The 19,770-nt window shown below is 57.9% G+C and overlaps 1 protein-coding gene across 1 annotated transcript; it reads left to right on the top strand.

Moving 5' to 3' along the window:
- Positions 1-7,331: 7,331 nt before the first annotated feature.
- ISOC2 (isochorismatase domain containing 2) lies at positions 7,332-13,758 on the top strand. The gene is made up of 6 exons (XM_077756972.1): positions 7,332-7,410; positions 10,828-10,965; positions 11,201-11,410; positions 11,664-11,734; positions 11,870-11,996; positions 13,395-13,758. Exons 2-6 carry the CDS (start codon positions 10,831-10,833, stop codon positions 13,473-13,475), a joined length of 624 nt encoding a protein of 207 aa, XP_077613098.1. The 5' UTR covers positions 7,332-7,410; positions 10,828-10,830; the 3' UTR covers positions 13,476-13,758.
- Positions 13,759-19,770: the final 6,012 nt, after the last annotated feature.

Raw genomic sequence — 19,770 nt, 5'->3', positions numbered from 1 at the left:
TCAGACAGAACAGAGAGAAGGGGACCCCGCGGCTGGATGCAACCGACACCCAAGATGCATTGATTGAGCACCCACTGTGTGCCAGGCCCCCAAGATCCACTAGTGCAAGGCGCGCAGAGTCCCCTGCCTTCGCGGCGCTTGCGTCCCCGCGGGAAGGTGGCCAGGGAGGGACAGCCACATAAGGTCAGTGACACTGCATGATGTTACATGGATCAACCTTGAAAAGCTGGCGGACGCATGTGAAGGAAGCCACACACNGGGGGGGCGGGGGGGGCTGACTGGCAGTGGGTCCAGGGGTTTCTTCCCAGGGTGGTGAAAAGTTCTGGAACGAATTAGAGGTGGTAGCCGCACACTGTGAATGTCCTAAATGCCACTGAGGCATTTGGGCCACGTTAAAGTGGTGCACTTTAAGTTGGGTGAGTTTTACCTCACTTGTAAAAGTGCTGTGGCGCGTTGCAAGGCGCTAGTGCCCTGGAGGGCACGCGGCGGGGGAGGACTGGTAAGGTGGCGGGGACGGCTTCGCTGAGGAGGTCCCACAGGGCCAAGACCGGACGGAAGCCACGAGTAAGACCCGTGCACGTCTGAGGGGCAGCAAGTGCGAAGACCCGGAGGCAGGAGGGTCGCTGGGAGGTTTGGGCCAACGTGGCAGGAGGAGAGGGAACGGGGGACAAGGGGCAGGGATTCGTTCTAAGAAACGGGAGCTCCCCGCTCAGCACTTCGCCCCTCAGCTTCTTGGCCTCTGCACCCGCTATTCCCTTTGTGGCTCAGTGTCCTTCCCTGTCTCTGGGAGTGTGGGTGGGGACCTCCGCGCCTTCGGTTGTGTGCTCAAGCCTGTCCCCTCTCGCACCCCACCCAGAGCCATCCCGCCTAGCCATGTGCTCTCCCCTCACTCTGCGGCTGTCACCAGTTTTGAGCACTTGCTGTGTGCCGGGCACACCGTACTAAGGCTTTGATGGATGATATGTCACTTAATGCTCCCAACAGACCTGCAGACAAGGTTTTCTTTGTCTTTCTATTGCAGATGGGGAGACTCATCATGGTGATGCTGGTGATGGAAGTGATGATGATGGTGGTGGTGATGGTGGTGGTGGTGGTGGTGGTGGTGGTGGTGGTGGTGATGGAGGTGATGGTGGTGGTGGTGATGGAGGTGATGGTGGTGGTGGTGATAGTGGTGATGGAGGTGATGGTGATGTGGTGGTGATGGTGATGGTGGTGATGGTGGTGGTGGTGATGGAGGTGATGGTGGTGGTGGTGATAGTGGTGATGGAGGTGATGGTGATGTGGTGGTGATGGTGATGGTGGTGATGGTGGTGGTGGTGATGGTGGTGATGGTGGTGGTGGTGGTGGTGATGGTGGTGATGGTGGTGGTGGTGATATTGGTGATGGTGGTGATGGAAGTGATGGTGGTGGTGATGGTGGTGATGGTGATGGTGGTGATGTTGGTGATAGTGGTGATGAAGTGATGGTGGTGGTGGTCATGGTGGTGATGTTGGTGGTGATGGTGGTGTTGGAAGTGATGATGATGGTGATGATGGCAGCTAACAGTTATCTGACACTCAGTATGTGCCAGGTGCTTGTCCTAAGTACTTTAGTATTAACTGGTAAATACTCACTCATAGTGAATATGAACTCATTAATCCCCGATAGTAACCCTAGGAAGTAGATGCTATTATAATCCCCATCTTCAAGTGAGGAAACTGAGGCACAGAGAGATGAAGTTACTCACGCAAGGGCCTGCTTTTATGCAAGGAGGTTGTCCCTCCCAGCCAGCCTAGAAGCTGGCCCTGGGAGGTCTCGGAGCCAGCTTTGAGTAAACAGGAGCCTCGCGCAGCATAACTCTTGCCTCCACGCTGCAAGCGACCGTCCACCGGGATGCCCAGCCCTGACCCGCCCAGAATGTCCACCGCCACCACCACTCTACAAACCCACTGCTGAAGAGGGAAACACACATCTCCCCAAACAGGGTCCAGCCCTGTGTCTCAGAGCGAGTCTTCTACGTCTTCCTCAGACCCCTTATCAGCCCCTTCAAGGACCCCTCCCCATCTGCAGCCCCAACCTGGGGGCTCCCTGCTCACTCCCAGTCTGGACCCTGTGCTGATGCGAGCCTCTCACCTCCCGGGGCCCCTGTCCACCCTCCCCCACTCACCTTCCCGCTCCCCAGGGCCAGCTTCTCTCCTGTAGCATCCCAGACACTCCCACACCCAGGCCTGGCCCTGCCACATGGCCCCGGGGACCCAGGCTCAGCCTGAGAAGATCCAGGCCAGAGGCAAATCCCTCCAGCCTCCTCCCACCCACGCCCTCCTCCTCCCTCCAGGCCCTGCTCCCTCGGGAGCCCCTCCCACCCGTGGACATGGGTTTTTGACTTTTCATTGTGAAGAATTTCAAGCCCACAGAAACGTCGCGACGGTTATGTGGTGCAGAGACCAGAGCATCTGGTCTGCATCTGGTCCCCAGACCAGCAGCATCGGCACCTCAGCACCGCATGGGAATGTGCTAGAAATGCAGGCTCTTGGACGCCACCCCAGACCCGCAGAACCGAAAGCTCAGGGGCCCAGGACCTGTGTTTCCAGCAGCCCTCCAGGGTTCAATCCTGCACTCGAGTTTGAGAACCGCTTACACACCATTGCTTACACTTTACTGCCAAAAACATCTCAGCCTACTTCCTTCACCTATTGCCTTAAAATAGCTACAGTAAATCACAGATGCCGTGACTCTTCAGCCCTAAATGTCATTTATACTTAAGTTTGTTCGAATCAACTCCCTCCCTCCCCCTCCCATTCTCCGTTCTTTAACCGGACCTGCCATTTCTAAACATCGTCCCCTGGGAGGCACTCACAGCATAAGCTTCCTCCTTGGCTCCAGCGACAGTTTCAGAGTGGCAGCTCGTGCTCATTTATTGATGAGCCTATTTTCTTGTCGTAAAATATACATGACATGAAATTCACCATTTTGAATGTTTTAAAGTGCATTGGTGTTTCGTATGCTCATAATGTTTTGCGACCAATTACCTCTTTCTGGTTCCAGAACATTTTCTTCAGCCCCAAAGGAGATCCCATACCCATGAGCAGGCAGGCATTCTCCCCCCCTCCTTCCCCAGCACCTGACAGACACCAGTCTGCTTTCTGTCTTGGGGATTTGCCTATTTCAGACATTTCATGTAAACAGAATCATACAACATCAGACTCATTTTTAAATAAAACCTTTTGTGGGGGGGTTGCCTGGGTGGTTCAGTCAGTTAAGTGTCCAAGTGTTCAGGTCGTGTTCTTATGGTTCCTGGGTTAGAACCCCGCGTCAGGCTCAGCTCGGAGCCCGGAGCCTGCTTCGGATTCTGTCTCCCTCTCTCTCTGCCCCTCCCTCACTCATGCTCTGTCTCTCTCTCTCTCTCTCAAAAATAAAACTTTTAAAATTTTAATTAAGAATCCAAAGGAAAAAAACCTACAAGTTGAACAACTACAGGAAATGCACACATTATCAGCACAGAGCTTGATGAATTCTTCCAAAGGGAACCCACTAGTGTAAGCAACACTTGGATCCAGGAACAGGGCACCTCTGGCCCCCAGGGGTCCTCACCGCGTCTCCTTCCCAGCAGCAGCTCATCCTGATTTCTCTGTCATTGGGTCACCCCATATACAAAAAAATTTAATGTTTATTTTTGAAAGAGAGACAGACAGATAGAGCGTTACAGGGGGTCAGGGGCAGAGAGACAGGGAGACACAGAATCTGAAGCAGGCTCCCGGCTCTGAGCTGTCAGCACAGAGCCCGATATGGGGCTCAAACCCATGAACCGTGAGCTCATGACCTGAGTTCAAGTCGGATGCTTAACCGGCTGAGCCACCCAGACACTCCTGGGTCACCCTGTCCTTGAACTTTAAATGGAATCGCGCAGCTACTAATTTTGAGCCTCACTGCTTTTGCTCAACAGTATGCTTGTGCAGAAGTCTCCTAGAACCGCCGTAATCAAGCACCACAGCCTGGGTGGCTGGAATAACACGAAATTTACTTTTCACGGTTCTCGAGGCCCCAGTGCGAGATCAGGTGCTGGCAGGCTGCGGCCTCTCTGCTTGGTTTGTACGTGGCCTGTGCCTTCACGTGGTCTTCCCTCGGTGGGTCCTAATCTCCCACTGGATTAGAGACCGCCCTCACCAGGTCATTTTAACTTAATCACCTCTTTAAAGGCCCCATCTCCAGGGCGCCTGGGTGGCTTAGTCGGTTAAGTGTCCGACTTTCCGACTTTCGCTTAGGTCATGATCTCGCGGTTTGTGGGTTCGAGCCCCGCGTCGGGCTCTGTGCTGACTGCCAGCTCGGAGCCTGGAGCCTGTTTCAGTCTGTGACTCCCTCTCTCTCTGACCCTCCCCTGCTCACGCTGTCTCTCTCTCCTAGAAATAAATAAAACATTTAAAATAAATAAATAAATAAATAAAAAAATAAAGGCCCCATCTCCAAAGACAATTACATTCTAAGGTACTGGGGGTTGAAACTCCAACATACGAATTTTAGCAGGACATTACTGAGCGCATCGCAGTTACCTCCATCCATACAGTCGTGAGAGGTAGGAATGGTGGGGGTGGGGGAGGCCAGCGCAGTGGCTATCGTGGTCATCCAGCTGGGAAATGCTGGGGACTTGAACCAAGAATTGGTGCAGGTGCAGAGATGGGCAGATTCAAGGGCTCTGCATGAATTCACAGGAAGTAGATTTCACAGGGCATCACTGTTACAGTGGGCATACCCGCCCGAGCTCACAGTGCGCCTTTCTGAGAGAAAAATTTTTTAAGGCATCCTTTCCTTCCGACATTTTTTTCTTTTTTTTAAGTTTACTTTTTGAGAGGGAGGGTGAGGATGGGGTGGGTGGTGGTGGTAGGGGTGGGGTAGAGAGAGAGCGAATCTCAAGCAAGCTCCACACTGTCAGTACAGAGCCAGAAGCAGGGCTCAAACTCACTAACTGAGAGACCATGACGTGAGTTGAAATCAAGAGTTAGATGCTTAACCAACGAGCTACCCAGGCATCCCCGTTTTATACTTTTATACGTTGGGATGTGGCCATAATAAATCTAAATGTCAAAAATGTGCGTTATGTGGGGGCGCCTGGGTGGCTCAGTTGGTTGAGTGTCTGACTTCGGCTCAGGTCATGATCTCACAGTTTGTGGGTTCGAGCCCCGTGTCGGGCTCTGTGCTGACAGCTCAGAGCCTGGAGCTGCTTCAGATTCTGTGTCTCCCTCCCTCTCTGCCCCTCCCCTGCTTGCGCTCTGTCTCTGTCTTTCCAAAATAAATAAATATTAAAAAAATGTTTTTTAAATGTGCTGAACTGGACGTGCTGCCTTGTGCAGTACACAAACCTCACAGCTGTTCAGGGCTCCCCTATGAATAGGAGTAGAGATACTGAATTGTCAGACTCAAGAAAATGGACCCAGGGGCAGGGAGACTACCACGGAGAAAAAAGATGGAGAAGAAGAGAAGAGAAAAACCGTTCCTGGGAGGGTGGACAGGAGGCAAATGCTTCACGGCCACACAGCTAATATGTCTGTCTCTCTGCAGGCAGTTTGCCAACATTGAGGCTGCCACCCAGCGCCTGGCCCTGTCTATCCTGTCCCAGAAGGCACCTCCCCAGAGACCGCCGCCCCGAAGGCCGCCCCCGCCGCCCCCATCCCCCTTCTTGGGGGTGGCCTGTGCTGTGGCCCCCACTGAGGCGCCCTGTGCCAGCCCCGGCCCGAGCCTCGCCGCCCTGGATGCCTCCACCCTTGACCTCTTTGATGACATCGCCCTCACCCCAGAGCGTGCCTCAGTGCCGTGTGGCCTCTCCCCCTGTGCTCGGGGCCAGCCAGACCTGAGGCCGGCCTCCCACTTCTTTAACCCCCTGCCCCCTACCCCGAAGGCCCTGGAGGGAGCGGATGGGCTCTGGACTCCTGAGGGGGACTGGGTGCGCAGCTGGGAGGCGCTTGTGCCTGCCATTGTCAGGGAGTCCCTGAGGCCCGGGGGACCTGCTCGCCATGACAGTTAACCACAACCCAGCCCCCCCCGGGACACATCAGAGGCCCCTTCATGACAGCTCAGCAGACGCCCCGAGGAACCCCTTGTCCATCCATGCCCCTCCTGGCAGCCCCTGGGAACGTGAACCAAGCCCAGACCCCCACCTATGACCACGGCCTCACAGGTCTTCTCGCCGGCGCAGGTCCCCCATTTCTGCCTCTGCCAGAGGTGCCCCTCACACTCTCCCTTCTTTTCCCCCAGCCCTATCTCCTCAGTGTCTGCTGCTCCAGCTCCCTCTCACTTTGGCTTATCTCTGCCTAGTGTCGAGTCTTGTCTCACTTGTTCCCAAATACGTACTGAGCACCTACTATGTGTCAGGCCCCATCTAGGTGCTGAGGATTCAGCAGTGAATAAACAGACAGGGTGTCTGCGTTTCATGGGGCTGGGGGGTTGGGCACATGTAGGGGTGACTGACAGTAAATGAATATGTTGGTACATTTTAAAAATGCAAGATAAACTTCCAGTTTCAGACTGGAGTTAGTGCTGTGAAGAAAATAAAGCAGAGACTTGATGGAGTGGCTGTCTGAAATCTGGGGGTCACGGAAAGTCTTGAATGACGACAAGGAGCTGGCTGAGCAAAGGCCTGGGGTTCTGGGCAGAGGCGACAACATGTGCAAAGGCCCTGAGGTGGCTGAAGCAGAGTGAGCAGGGGTATCGTGGTAAGGGATGTGGCCAGAGAGGCCAACAAGGCCGACATGAATTTGGAGTAGTGTGGATTTCATTCCAAGCCTTTTGTCAACCCCATTTCCAAGCACAGAGTCCACATGTTACAAACACCACCCTGGGAGGCAGGCGCAGCACACATGGGGAAACTGCGACTGCGCAGGGCTGTAAGGACCTAAGTCCCTTTCTTGGGAAGTGTTTGGGTCTCTTCTTGATAAGCTTCTGACTCTAGACTCAAGAGCCAGCGTTGGGACCCCAGGCCCGCCTCTGCCCTGGGCACGCCCCTCGCCCCCTCTTTCTGTGCCTCAGGGGTCTCGTCTGGACCACAGGAGGGTGACCGCGACCCGCCGCCGCAGCCGGAATTCGTGCCTCTGCGCCCCCTGCGCCGCTCCGTCCCGGGCCCGCCAGTCACGCCCTTCCCAGCCCCCCATTGGCTGGACGCGCTGCCTTCCCGCCCCCTCCCACGGGCGGACCAATCACGCTCTCACGATGGACAGCCTGGCCGGCACCACCTCCCCATAGAGGGCGAGGCAGTTTCGCTTGCGGATTGGCCGGCCTCAGGGTCGGAGCCGAGCTTGGGGAGCGCCGATTGGGCGGCTCTGCCCGGGTGGGCGGGCCGCGGGGCCGCGGGGGCGGGCCACGTGTCGGGGCAGTGCAGAAAACGGTGCCCCGGCCTCGGAAAGGGGCGGCGGACCGGAGCGGCGAGAGTCCGGGCTCCGAGCGGTGAGTGTCCCCCAGGCTTCTCGAGCGGAGGCGCGAGCCAGGCCGGGACCCCGGCGCCTTCCGGGTACGGCCCCCCAGCGCCGCGGGGGGCCGACCGGCTCGCCTTGCAGGTGGGGAAACTGAGACTTTCCCAGGACCTCTGGGCCGAGGTGGCACAGCCAGGGCGCGGACTGCTGCCCAGGCCCCACAGGGCCCTCTGTGAGTCACGGGCCGAGTTTTGCCAGTGAGTTTGCGCGACCCTCTGGAGTGGGTGAGTTTGACCCCTGTATCTCTGAGGGGGCAGCTGAAGCTAAGACAGCGGGAGGCTTGCCCAGGGCCGCGCGGCCGAGAATCCTGGCTGCAGGCGTGCCCGCCCCCAGGCCACCTGGGGGTCTAAGCCGCACCCTTCCCCGCTGATGCCCCTCCTCCTCCGGCCTTTGGCTCCCCGCAGCACGGAGCTCAGATCTCTGACGCTCTCCCACAGCATCCGTACAGCAGTCTTCAGCCCGGGTCTCTCCACATTCTCCCCCCATGGACCAGAAGCCTGAAGATCTCCCTCCTTGCCCCTTCCCCCCAGCCAGTCACACGTGCCGCCTGAGTCTCCCTGTCCTGCCTCCTCTCTGTCCTCCCTGCCTGAACTGGAGCCCCGGCCTCACCCTTGTCCACCTGGATTCCAGCCCCAGTTTCCTCCCGGCGGCCACCCTTTTATCTGATATTTTGAAAACTTTTTATCAAAGTATACAGCATATGCAGGAAAAACAAAACATACGAATCACAAAGACCTCAAATAACTTTTCACACAGCCAGCACTGCGGTGTGAACAGCATCCGAATCCGGAAGTAGAACCCCCTGCCTCGTGGCCCCTTCTTCACCGCCCCCCAGGGATAACTATTATCATAAGTTTACTAACACAGACTGGTTTTGCTGGGTTCTCAGCCTGTCTAAGTATTTTATTGTGTTTATCACGGACCAGACAACCTATCACACACTGTCCACACCTCAAAAGGAACAGAACCGTGCTCGGTGAAAATAAAATCTCCTTCACACCCTGCCCCTCGATGACCCGTTCCCCCGCCTGAAGCACCACCGCGTATACTCACCGAGACCGCCAATACGGAGCAGCAAACTCACGCTTTCTCTTCTTTGGGCGGACACAGATGGGAGCATTGCTGTGTATACCTTCCGCTTCTTTTCACTGTTAACATCTCTTGGACACTTTTCCATATTGTCACTTAAAGAGCTTCCTCGTAATTTTCCCTGGCTGCAAAGAATTCTGTAGTATAGATATACCATAACTTACATAACCAGAACCCTAACCAGAGATGTCTACGTTTATTCCCATTCCTTTGCTCAGCGGAAAAGTCCCATAATGAATAACCGAAAGGTCTGGTAGGGAATAACCTTGTGTCATTTCACGTGGATGTCTGCAGGGTAAATACTTAGCCAGTTTTCTGGGTCACAGGTTCATGTAACTATAATTTTGAGAAACTGTCACCACATGTGTTTCCCTAGGGGCTGTTGCAAAATACGCTCCTACCAGCCTGAAGGGGAGATCAGACCCCTGTCCTGGGCTTTCAGCCGCGATAGCCCTGGTCTGACCCCGTCCCTCATGTCTCCTGAAGAGTTAAAGAGGGAGAGTGGGGAGAACAGCCCAGGTGGAGGGAACCATACACGGAAATGACTTGGCTGGAACGGTTCCAGGCGCCTTGCACCTTGCCTTGTGGGACATTTCATGTTAGTCCCGAGGAGGGAGAGCAGCCACGGAAGGTGGGGGCTGAGACAGGGGACGAACAGAGGCAACCTTGTGTTTTCAAAAAGATTGTTTTCTCTCTCTCTCCACTTCCTCGGGGAGACTTGTGCAGACTCTGCCAAGATAGATCAGATTCCCTCGAAATCCCAGCACTGATCGCAGTTGTAATTAATGTGATTAATTCATTCAGTGTGGTTTTGTTTTTGTGGGAGTTTCCATTCCTTTTTTTTTTTTTTCCAGATAAAAGTCACAGAGCATAAAATTCCCCCTTGTAACCGTCCATGAGTTTTTACACCTCAGATCTTCTGCCCGTAGGAAACATTCCCTATGGTAGATGTGTTCATTTGAAAGAGTCGCCGTGTGGACCCACCACCCAGCCTCCAGACGTCCCCCGTGGTTACTGACTCTCCCTCCGCTGGGTCTGAAGGGTCTCCCACGCCCCACGAGTAAATGAGTCAGCACACAGAGGGCGTGAAAGGTGCAGACAGAAGCAGGGCCAGAAGCCCTAGTTGTGCAGCAGCTTGGGGACCAAAGGACTCAAGCCTCCTGGGGACATGGGGTGGGACATGCCGGGACTCGCGGAAGCGGGGCCACTCTGACTTGGGAGGCTGGCTGGCTGTAGTCCTGCGCGACCCTGGGCAAGCCGTGGACCCCCGGGTCTCAGTGGCCTCCCCTGTAAGAGGGCAGGTGGCTCCACCAGCCCCACCCCTTCTTTTTTTTTCATGCTGAAGTATACGTCATGAAATTTACCATGTCAACCATTTTTAAGTGTGCCATTCATTAAGTGGCAGTTACAAATATTCATGATGGTGCATAACTGTGGCCACCATCTAGTTTGAGAATGTGCTCATCAGCCCAGACATCAGCTCTTTATAAATGAGCCCCTCAGTCCTCACCGCCCCCGCCCCCGCCGATCTGCTCCCTGTCTCTGGATTTGATCCGTGTGGACATTTCATATGAATGGGCTCCCACAGCACGTGGCGTCTGGTGACTGGCCTGGATCGTGGGCGCGGCGATTTCAGCGTTCTCCCGTGATGTAGCATGTAGCGATGCCTCCTTCTTTCTGCGGGTGAATCCTCCTCCCCCAGGCAGGTGCAGCGGCCTTTCCTTCTAGGACCCGCAGGCATGTGCAGCCTGTGCATTTCACACGAGAGCAAACTGAGTTTCAGAGGCTGCCGCGGCGGAGTCACACTTGAAGGACCTCGCTCAGGGCACGGCTCAGGCCACTGCCACTCCCCCCAGGCTCTTCTTTTCCTCAGGAATCACACTTGCTCCCTGTTTCGTGCTGTGGGCCCTTGGCGGTCACTTCCGTCCTCGGTTTCCCCCCACCGGAGGGCAGGGTGAGGACCACAGGTGGAGCATGCCGTGTGGCAGGGCACAGGGTGACCTTGACGCTGCCATGTCGCTACTCAGGGACCTCGGGAGAGTGCGGTTGGGAGCACCAGGTGGTCAGGGTCAGAGAAGGCTTCCCTGGGAAGGTGACCTCCCCGCTGGGTAGGACATGTTAAGGGAGCAGAGAATTCCAGGCCCCGCGATCTGCAGACATGAAGGCCTGCAGGGGGAAGGGAGGAGGTTTCCAAAGGGCCCGTGTGGGACCCTCAAGGGTCTAAGTGCACGGACCCTGGACGTGTAGTCGAAGCCCCTTCCCTGACTGGCCCCTCCCCCTCAGCACCTCTGCCCATCCCCAGGACATGGCTGCTGTGAGGCCCAGCCTGGGCCGGGTGCTCCCTGGGTCATCCATCCTCTTCCTGTGTGACATGCAGGAGAAGTTCCGCCATGTCGCCTACTTCCCCCAGATAGTCTCTGTGGCCGCCCGCATGCTCAAGGTACAGCCCCTCCTCCCTCAGACCCAGGGGTCCAGGCCCCCAGCCCCTCCTCCCTCAGACCCCGGAGTCCAGGCCCCCGGCCCCTCCTCCCTCAGACCCGGGAGTCCTGGCCCCCGGCCCCTCCTCCCTCAGACCCCTGAGTCCAGGCCCCCAGCCCCTCCTCCCTTGAACCCAGGAGTCTGACCCTATGGACCCTCCCTTGGGCTCAGGCCTTTGTTCCTGCCCCCCGGCACAGGTGGCCAGGCTGCTGGGGGTACCCGCTGTGCTGACAGAGCAGTACCCAGAAGGCCTGGGCCGCACAGTGCCCGAGCTGGGGGCTGACGGCCTGCGGCCCCTGGCCAAAACCTGCTTCAGCATGGTGCCTGCAGTGCAGCAGGAGCTGGACACGCGGCCCCAGCTGCGCTCCGTGCTCCTCTGCGGCATTGAGACACAGGCCTGCATCTTGGTGAGACCCCTAACTGACCCTTGGGAGCTTGCATCCAAAAAAGGATGCCCTTCCCTGACCCGGGATCCTCTGTCCTGACCTGAGACCTTCATCCCTCCTCAGGCCCTCCCTCTACCTGGTGCTCCGTCCTGCCCTCAGACCCTGTTGTAACTTGGGGGCCCCCTGCCCTGATCTGAGGCTCCCTCATCCACATCCCTGCTCCCCAGGCCCCTGTTCTGGTCTGGGGTTGGTCTTGACATTTCTCTGCCCCCAGAACACCACCTTGGACCTCCTGGAGCGGGGACTGCAGGTCCACGTGGTGGTGGATGCCTGTTCCTCCCGCAGGTGAGAGGGTCCTGCTGCGGGGTGGGTGCACGTGGGGCACCGACGGGGCGTCCAGGAGGAGTGGGATCCCTGTCGACCTTGCCGGGTGTCTGGGCATCCAGGCCGCGGCACCGACAACCTCCGTCCCCCGCGCAGCCAGGTGGACAGGCTGGTGGCACTGGCCCGGATGCGGCAGAGCGGCGCCTTNCCCCCCCACCCCCGCCTCCCTTCCCAGAGGTCCCAGCTCGCAGTGATTGACAGCCTACATCTGGAAGCACAGCAGGCTGCTGCCTCCTGGCGGGCTGAGTTCTAAGTCCCGTCGACACCGTGAAGGGCAAGAGAAGCTGTCAGTGGCAGGAGGGCGAGGGCGGGAGAGAGAAAGAGAGAGAGAAAGAGAGAAAGTGGGGGAGGGGCTGGGGGTGTTGGTATGCAGAGGAGGGGTTGCGTGGGGTGGTGTGGGAGGCCTCCTGGCGAAAGGCGGGTTTAGAGTGAAGTGAGGGTGGGAGACAGACCGGCACGAACAGTCCGGCAGAGGCCCTGTAGGTGGGAGCCCCTGACCCCCACCTCCGTCAGGTGTGTGGCCACCGCCACCGCCACCAGGTGGCCATGCTGGTGCCCGGGTGTGATTAGGTAGCCCCAGCTGAGTCACACCGCTGGCCCTTTGGACAAGGGGACGTGCTCAGCCCCCTGAGGGCATCTGCCCCTGTCCTGTTAGGTCAGTTATGTGAGTGTTTGTTAAGCACCTACTATGGGCCAACCACTGGGGCAGGTCCTGGGGCAGCAGCAAAAGCCAGTCGGTTCAGTTCCACGTTGCTGGAAGGGAATGTTCAGAGTGTGTGAGAAATAAGATGGGGGCTCACAACGGGGAGGCCCTTCCCCACGGGTGACCTTTGAGTGGGAGGAGCAGCCAGCCAGCCAGGAAATGCTCCTGGCCCAAGTAACAGCTAAGGCAAAAGGCTGGGGTGGACCTGAACTTGCCCTGTTCAAAGCAGCGTAGTGGGCCACGAGGTGCGCTTGGTGAGTGTGGGGGAGAAGAGACAGAGGAGCCGGAGCCCTGTCTTCTCCAAGAGTTGAGGGGTTTGCTCAAGGGAGCTGGCCACAGTCAGATCTGCAGGTTGGTCCTGGGCGGCCCCTGGGTGCGGGCGGGTGGCAGGAGGGAGGGAGACCAGTGGGGATGCAGATTGTGCTTATATTTCCGGAGGGGAGCCGGGTGTGGCCCGCTGATGGTGCAGGGCGGGGCTTTGGGAGAAGGCCGCCCCGGAGAGGCGGGTTGAGCATCTGTGCTCTTGTGGTCTACTGGTTGCGGGAACAACCAACAGCCTGTTGTGTAAGAGGCCCTTGGATCAGAGTCTGGAGTTGAGGGGCAAGGCAGGGGCTGGATTTGGGAGCTGAGGGATGGGGGAGGTGAGGGTCCCTAAGCAGGAGCCGGGTGTGGCCCAGAACCCCCAGGACGGGGCCTTACTGGCAGCAAGCCAGCAAGGTGGACCGCGATGGCAGGTGGCTGTACCCGGCGGCTGTGGTGGAAGGGGGCCCGAGGAAGGGTTTGGAGAAGAGCGAGTGGTTGGTTTGGCCAGTTGCTGCCAGGAGGGCAAGGCGGATGAAAATGGAGAAGTGCCCCTCCAGACCCGCCGCAGTCATGGGGACCCCCGACTCTTCCCGAACCCTCCACTTCCCCCTACAGATCCAGAAGATCATCAAGGAGCCCGCGCCAGACAGCGGGCTGCTGGGCCTCTTCCAAGGCCAGAACCCCCTCTTCCGCTGAACTCCTCACCCCAAAGACCACCCTCCTGTCATCCGGACCTTGGGGGAATCACTTGGCCCCCATCCTTGGAATCCCGAGAGTGGTGCAGTCCACCGGGAGTGCCACCCCCTCGGGAGGGGAGGTGGAGAGCTGCCGCGCCATTGGGCCAAAGCTCCCGGAAATGCAAATGAGCCTCCTGGAAGCTGGGTGGCAGTTGGCTGAGCAGAGCCGGGGGCGGGGCTCGGCCCCGGGCCACTTCAAGAGGCGGGAAGGGGAGGGGGAGGGAGTGTCACAGGCTGTGGGACCGGGANGCTCGCAGACACGCGCTCGCTCTGCCTCCCTGGCCGGCCCCCCACGCCGCCGCCCCCGACTCCCCAAGGGTCCCGACTCCGGAAAGTGAGGTGAGCGCGACCGCACCCCGGTGCGGAGGGGGAAACTGAGGCACGGGACATGGGGACGGGGAGGAAGGAAGCAGCAGGCATGCGGGTGAACGGATGAATGGCTGGGAAGGACAGACCGCTTCCTCTGAACGCTTTCTGCTCCCCTAAGACGCAGGAGTCTGGGGATCCACATGGGGGCTCCCAGAATTCTGCAGNCAACCCTGGAATCCTAGACCCCTCCCAGAAGGCCCCGTCCCGCAACCTGGCGTCAGAGCGCCCAGCACCCCCTCTCCCTGGGGACCGAGGAGTCCCCTCCTCCCCGCTCCTCCAGGAGCCCCTGGGACCAGGCGTCGGCGCCCCCGGCCCCCGCCTTCCGGATCCAGGTGTCCCCCCTCCTCACCCCCCAGCCTGATGCTTCGCGTCTCGGAGGCCGCGCTCGCGTCGCCATGGCAACAGGAGTCTATTTTGCGCTGGGAACACACAGCTCCCGCTGCAGCGCCCCCCCACCCCGCCCCTCCAACCTGGGCCTGAGTGAGAGTAGGGGCACGGGGAGAGAGACTGGGGTCCGGGGTGGGGCGGGGGTAGGCGACACGGAGACGCTCAGACGGACAGAGATCTGTAGAAAGCAAACCTGGGAAAGAGACATAGAGACAAAGTCAGAGAGGCAGAGAAAGATGGGGATGCGGGGGGCGGGGGGAGACGCAGAGACAGGCTGTAGAGACAGAGACGGACGGGGCAAGGGAAGAAGGGAAATGCCGGCACACAGAAAACAGACTCGGAGAAGGGACAGCGCGTGGGGAAGGGGGGCGTGTGACAGAGACTCAGGACAGAGAAGCGATGAGACACGTAGAGACCCAGGGCCGACCCTGCTGGAGAGGAAAGGCCGCTGGCTGGCAGGCGCGAGGCGGGTCCGGAAGGAGGGTGAACACGGAGACCAGAGATACCCAGAGTCAGAGAGGTACCAGAGACGGGAAGACCCAGGGACCCAGCCAGCTGCCTGCCGGGAGCGTGTCCAGGGAGGGNTCCATACCCGCGTGCACCCTCTCCCACCCCCAGCTCCCCAGCTCAGGGCTTCTGACTTTCGGGGTCTCACCCTTCTATGGGCTTCTGTTCTCTCTCTCTTGGTTTCTTGATCTCAGAACCCCACTTCTGAGTCTTTGGCCCTCCTGTGAGTATCTGTCTACCCCCCTCACTGCCCCCCACTCTAGGTCTCTGTCCTCCTCCGGGGTCTCCCCCTACTCTCTGGATCTCTGTGCTCCTTTCCCTGTGTGTGTGTCTCTGTTTCCCTCTCCCTGGGTCTCCCTCCTCTGGCTGCGCCTTTCCCTCCACCAAGCTCCCGAGGCTGTCTCCCTGTGCCTCCCCCGCCTGCTCCGTCTCTCGCTCTGCTGCCATCATCGCAGAAGGCCACTCACCTGGCCCCGTCCCCAGCTGGCCGCGTCTGGAGAGCGCAGGGGCAGGGGGTGGGGGGCGCAGCGCTGTGCAGGCACCCTGAGGGCCCCCAGGGCCCAAGGACCGAGGGGAGCCTGCTCTGGAAACCCTTCTCTAGTTGCTTCCCCGGATCTCTGTCTGTACGTGTCTCGGGTCCTGCGAAGGGGCACAGCCAGACCTCTGCCCTGAGCCGCTGAGCGCACATGGGGCGGGAGGGAGGAGACTGGGGTGCAGGGAGGGAGGACATTGGGGTGAAGGCCCCTTTTCTCTCCATCTGCGGGGAGGAAAGTGCCTGTGTGTGTAAGGGGTGCGGGAGGGGCTGTGTCTGTGTGGGGGGTTGTCGCATGCCTGCTTCCAGACTCTACTGCCGGGTGAGGGTGTGTTTGCACACGTGTGTGTGCCCGTGAGGTTGCATGGCTGTGGCCTGTGAGGTGCGTGGTTGTGTGTCCACGCAGAGCTGGCCTGGGCAGGTCCCTGGGTGTATTCGGGAGCTATGTGTGGCCCCAGGGCGTCCCAGCATCCGAGACTGTTCTGGGCGGAAGCACCCAGGAGCGCACGGCTGTGCGTGCACGCGGAGCTGTGTGTGTGTGCTGGGAGAGGCTACAGGTGCGCCACCAGGATGACATCGGGTGTCCTGTGTGCTCTGTCACTGTGTGTATAGAATGTTGTGTGTGTGTTTTGTGCAAGGGAAGAATCGGCCCCCCTGTACCCCTGAGTCTGAGTCTGGACAGGCTACTGTGTCCCTAGGTGTGTGATCACTTTCCTTCAGGAGGCACAAGGCAGGGGCAGGGGGCTGTGGGTTCCTCCACTAGCAGAGGTGGTGTGTGTGTGTGTGTGTGTGTGTGCGGCGTCCGGGTGCATTGCTGGGTCTGAGGGGATGTATGCTACGCCCCTCCCGCAGCCCCAGAGTTGTCAGTGGCCTGGAGCTGTGCCTCCCTGGCCACGTGCGTGGTATGCAGTTGGAGGAGATGATGAGACTCTGTTAGCAGAGGGAAGAATTGTGACCGTGGAGCTCAGCCAGAGGCTTGGCACAGACGGGGACTGAGTGAGCAAACCGCTAGGCCGTTAGGCGCCTTGATGCAAATGAGACAAAGGTACCCCCTGGTCCAGTATAGATCCCCTGCAGCTATGGGTTGGCAGGCAGATGGCACCCTCGTGTGAGTTCTAAAGGGTGCACCTTCCCCCAGATGGATGCAGCCCCACCACCACGCCCTAAGGAAGAGAGCCTGGCTGGATTCCAGCCTCTAAACCAGGGCTCCTTGTGCAGTGCACAACCTGCCCAACCGTATGTGGCAGCCCTCAGTGAATGAAGAAATCCACATCGCTGCATGCATGTGGATTCACTGATGAAAGAGGTGTGTCTGTATGCATGTCAACCCACATTTGTCTGCATGGGATAGAGGTGTCCATGCTCTACAGGTGGCAGTGCCCTGGGCCCCGAGTTCAAAGCCCAGCTCCAGTGCTTGGGCACTGTAAGCTTAGGCAAATGATGGGACCTCTTGGAACCTCAGTGTTTTCATCTGAAATGTGAGGGGGAGGAGGGGGAGGGGAGAGAGAGAGGACCCACCTCTCACACATCTTTCAACATTCATCCATGCCATAAATATTTATGGAGCACCTGGTGTGCACACACTGATGCTGGGTGCTGTGGGCACAACTGAGAGCAAGACAGACCAAAAAAAAAGTCTGCCATTATGGAATTTATGGTCTAGAGGGGGTGACCAACCATAAGTCGCTACACGTACAATGTGGCAAGTAGAGACGGCGGCCATAGCTAGACGGAAAGCAGGTCCGGGGACCAGAGTGGCTGGAGGTGCTGCTTTAGACAGGCCAGGGAGGGACAGAGAAAACATGTGAAGGGCACCTNTCTGCAACAAGGGGCGGGGGTGGGGGACCCTGGTGAAAGAACAGCAAATGCAAAGGCAGGAAGAAGGGACCTTCTTGGACATGGGACCTGGAAAGGCATGAAGAGACAGGGAGAGGGAGAAGGGTGTGCATCTTATTCTAGGTGTGACAGGAAGACACTGGGGGGTTTCGACAGGGCGGTGCTTGATGCCATCTGACCATGCTGGCGGTTTTTTCTTTCTTAAAATCATGGTAAGATACACATAGCATAAAGTTTACTATTTTAACCATTTTCTTAAATGTTTATGTATTGATCTTGAGAGAGAGAGAGAGAGAGAGAGAGAGAGAATCCCAAGCCGGCCGCAAGCTGTCAGCACACAGCCCCACTTGGGGTTTGAGCTCATGAACCATGAGATCATGACCTGAGCCGAAATCAAGAGTTGGACTGAGCCACCCAGGTGCCTGATATTTTTAAAACTACTTTTAAGTATCCTGTTCAATGACACTGAGGACATTGGTAACGTGGTGCCACCGTCACCACTGTCTAATTCCAAACATTTCCGTCACCCCAAAGCAGCCATCCCCATTCTCCCATTCTTCCCCAGCTCCAGGCAACCGCTAACCAGATTTTCTGGCCTTATAGATTTGACTCCTGTGGACATTTCGTGTAAATGGGATCAGACAGCACACGGCCATTTGTGTCTGGCTTCTTTCATGTGATGTTTCTGAGGTTCACCCATGACATAAGGGTATCAGCACTCCTTTCCTCGCTAAGGCCGAATATTATTTCACTGTCTGGATAGACCGCGCTGTGCCGGTCAGTTCCTCTGTTGGTGAATGTCTGGGCCGTCTCCGCATGCGGGACGTTATGAAGAGTGCTGCTATGAACACTCGTGTGTAAGTTTCCATGTGGATGTGCGTTTTCAGGTTTTGGCAGAGACCGAGGCGTGGAATTGCCAGGGCATGTGATAACTCTCTGTTTCACTTTCGAGGAGCCACCGAACAGTTTTGCACGGTGTGGGCTAAGCCGCTTCTAAGGTGCCTATTAAGCACAGAGTGAGATATTCTAGATATTCTAGCCCGGAGTTCAAGGGAGGGGCCAGACCAGGAACTAAAAGGAAGGCCGAGGCCCTGTGCGGGAGCGGGCGAGCTGACTGAGGCGCGGGGAGCCCCAGGTCCCGTGACCCGCTCCCCATCCCAGCCCCTACTACTTCTGCTGACAATGGTGTAAATGAAGGAGAGAGATAAGTCTTGGGGTCCCCAAACACACACATCCCCAGTGGAAGGGAGCAAATAAAAATAATACCTAATGATGCCCACTCAGCGAGTCCTATCCACCCTCCCACCCTCTTTTTTAAATTTATTTTTTTTATGATTATTTATTTTTGAGAGTGAAAGAGACAGGACATGAGCAGGCGAGGGGCAGAGAGGGAGGGAGACACAGCATCTGAAGCAGGCTCCAGGCTCTGAGCACAGAGCCTGACATGGGGCTCGAACTCACAAACCGTGAGATCATGACCTGAGCCGAAGTCGGACGCTTAACCCACTGAGCCACCCGGGCGCCCCTGCCCTCCCATTCTCTTATGCTGCTTTCATTTGGTCATGACTTCCTGCAAAATTTCTTCCGATTTCTTCATAACAGTTTTCAACAAGCAGCACGCTGGTTATGTCTGTGCGCCCAGCCCTCTCCTGCCCCTGGGATGCAAGCCCCGTGAAGGCGGGAACACTGTGCCTTAGTCGCCGCCGCACCCTCGGGGCTCAGGACATGCTGTGGAAGCACCTGTCCTGCTGCCGCCCGACCGGCCCCTCACTCTGCTGTCTCCTCCATGGCCCGGTCCCTGGCTGCCCCCCAAATACCAGCTGCAGTGTGCACAGTGTGCAGCACTGCAACAGGCCAGGCTGCTCTGAGCTCCCTACAAAGATCAACCCGGCTCATCCATCTAACCCCCCCCCCCCATAGTGATACTCACTCTCCTTTTACACATGGGGCAACTGAGGCCCGAGGAAACTCAGGTAAAAGCCTGTGCAGTGCCAGGCGGCTGACACATGATCAGCTCTGCCACCCTGCATCGCCTGTCGTCCTGAGATGCTTCAGATCTGCAACTGCGTGTGCGTGCGTGTGTGTGCGTGTGTACGTGTGCAAGACAGAGACAGAGAGACAGAGGGGGAGGGTGGAGGACGGAGAGAGGGAGAGAGGAGTTTGAGACCCCTGGATTATAGACCTAAATAAAGGGGAGAGATGAGCCTTTGCCGGCAACCGAACCAGGCGGGTCTAAGTCAGCAGTTCTCGACCTGGGCAACTGTGCTCCCAGGGGGACACTTGGCACTGCCTGGCGTCACCATGCAGAGAGTGCGAATTCTCCCGGCACCTAGTGCCACTGCTGGACGTGCGACAGCAGGGAGGACGGGCCAACACGAGCGGCGTCAGGCTGAGGAGCCTGAGCACCTCCGGCCACGTGCCGGCTCTGCAAACTTAAGTTCTCAACTCCAATCTCTCTCCTCTCTCTTCCTCCCCCCCACACCTCGTCCTCNTCTCCGCGGACCTTCCCGATCCCTCCTCCCCCGTCATCGCTTGCTTTGACCCTCCCGCCGGCTGCCCATTACCCTGCGGTCTTGCGGCGCGTCTGGGGCATATTTCCGTCCCGCCCCCCCCACCCCGGCCC

The sequence above is a fragment of the Crocuta crocuta genome, unplaced genomic scaffold, assembly GCF_008692635.1.
Source record: "Crocuta crocuta isolate KB4526 unplaced genomic scaffold, BGI_CrCroc_1.0 scaffold142, whole genome shotgun sequence".
Lineage (NCBI taxonomy): Eukaryota > Metazoa > Chordata > Mammalia > Carnivora > Hyaenidae > Crocuta > Crocuta crocuta.
Note: the sequence above shows the minus strand (reverse complement) of the source record. Positions and strands in the feature narration are given on the sequence as shown.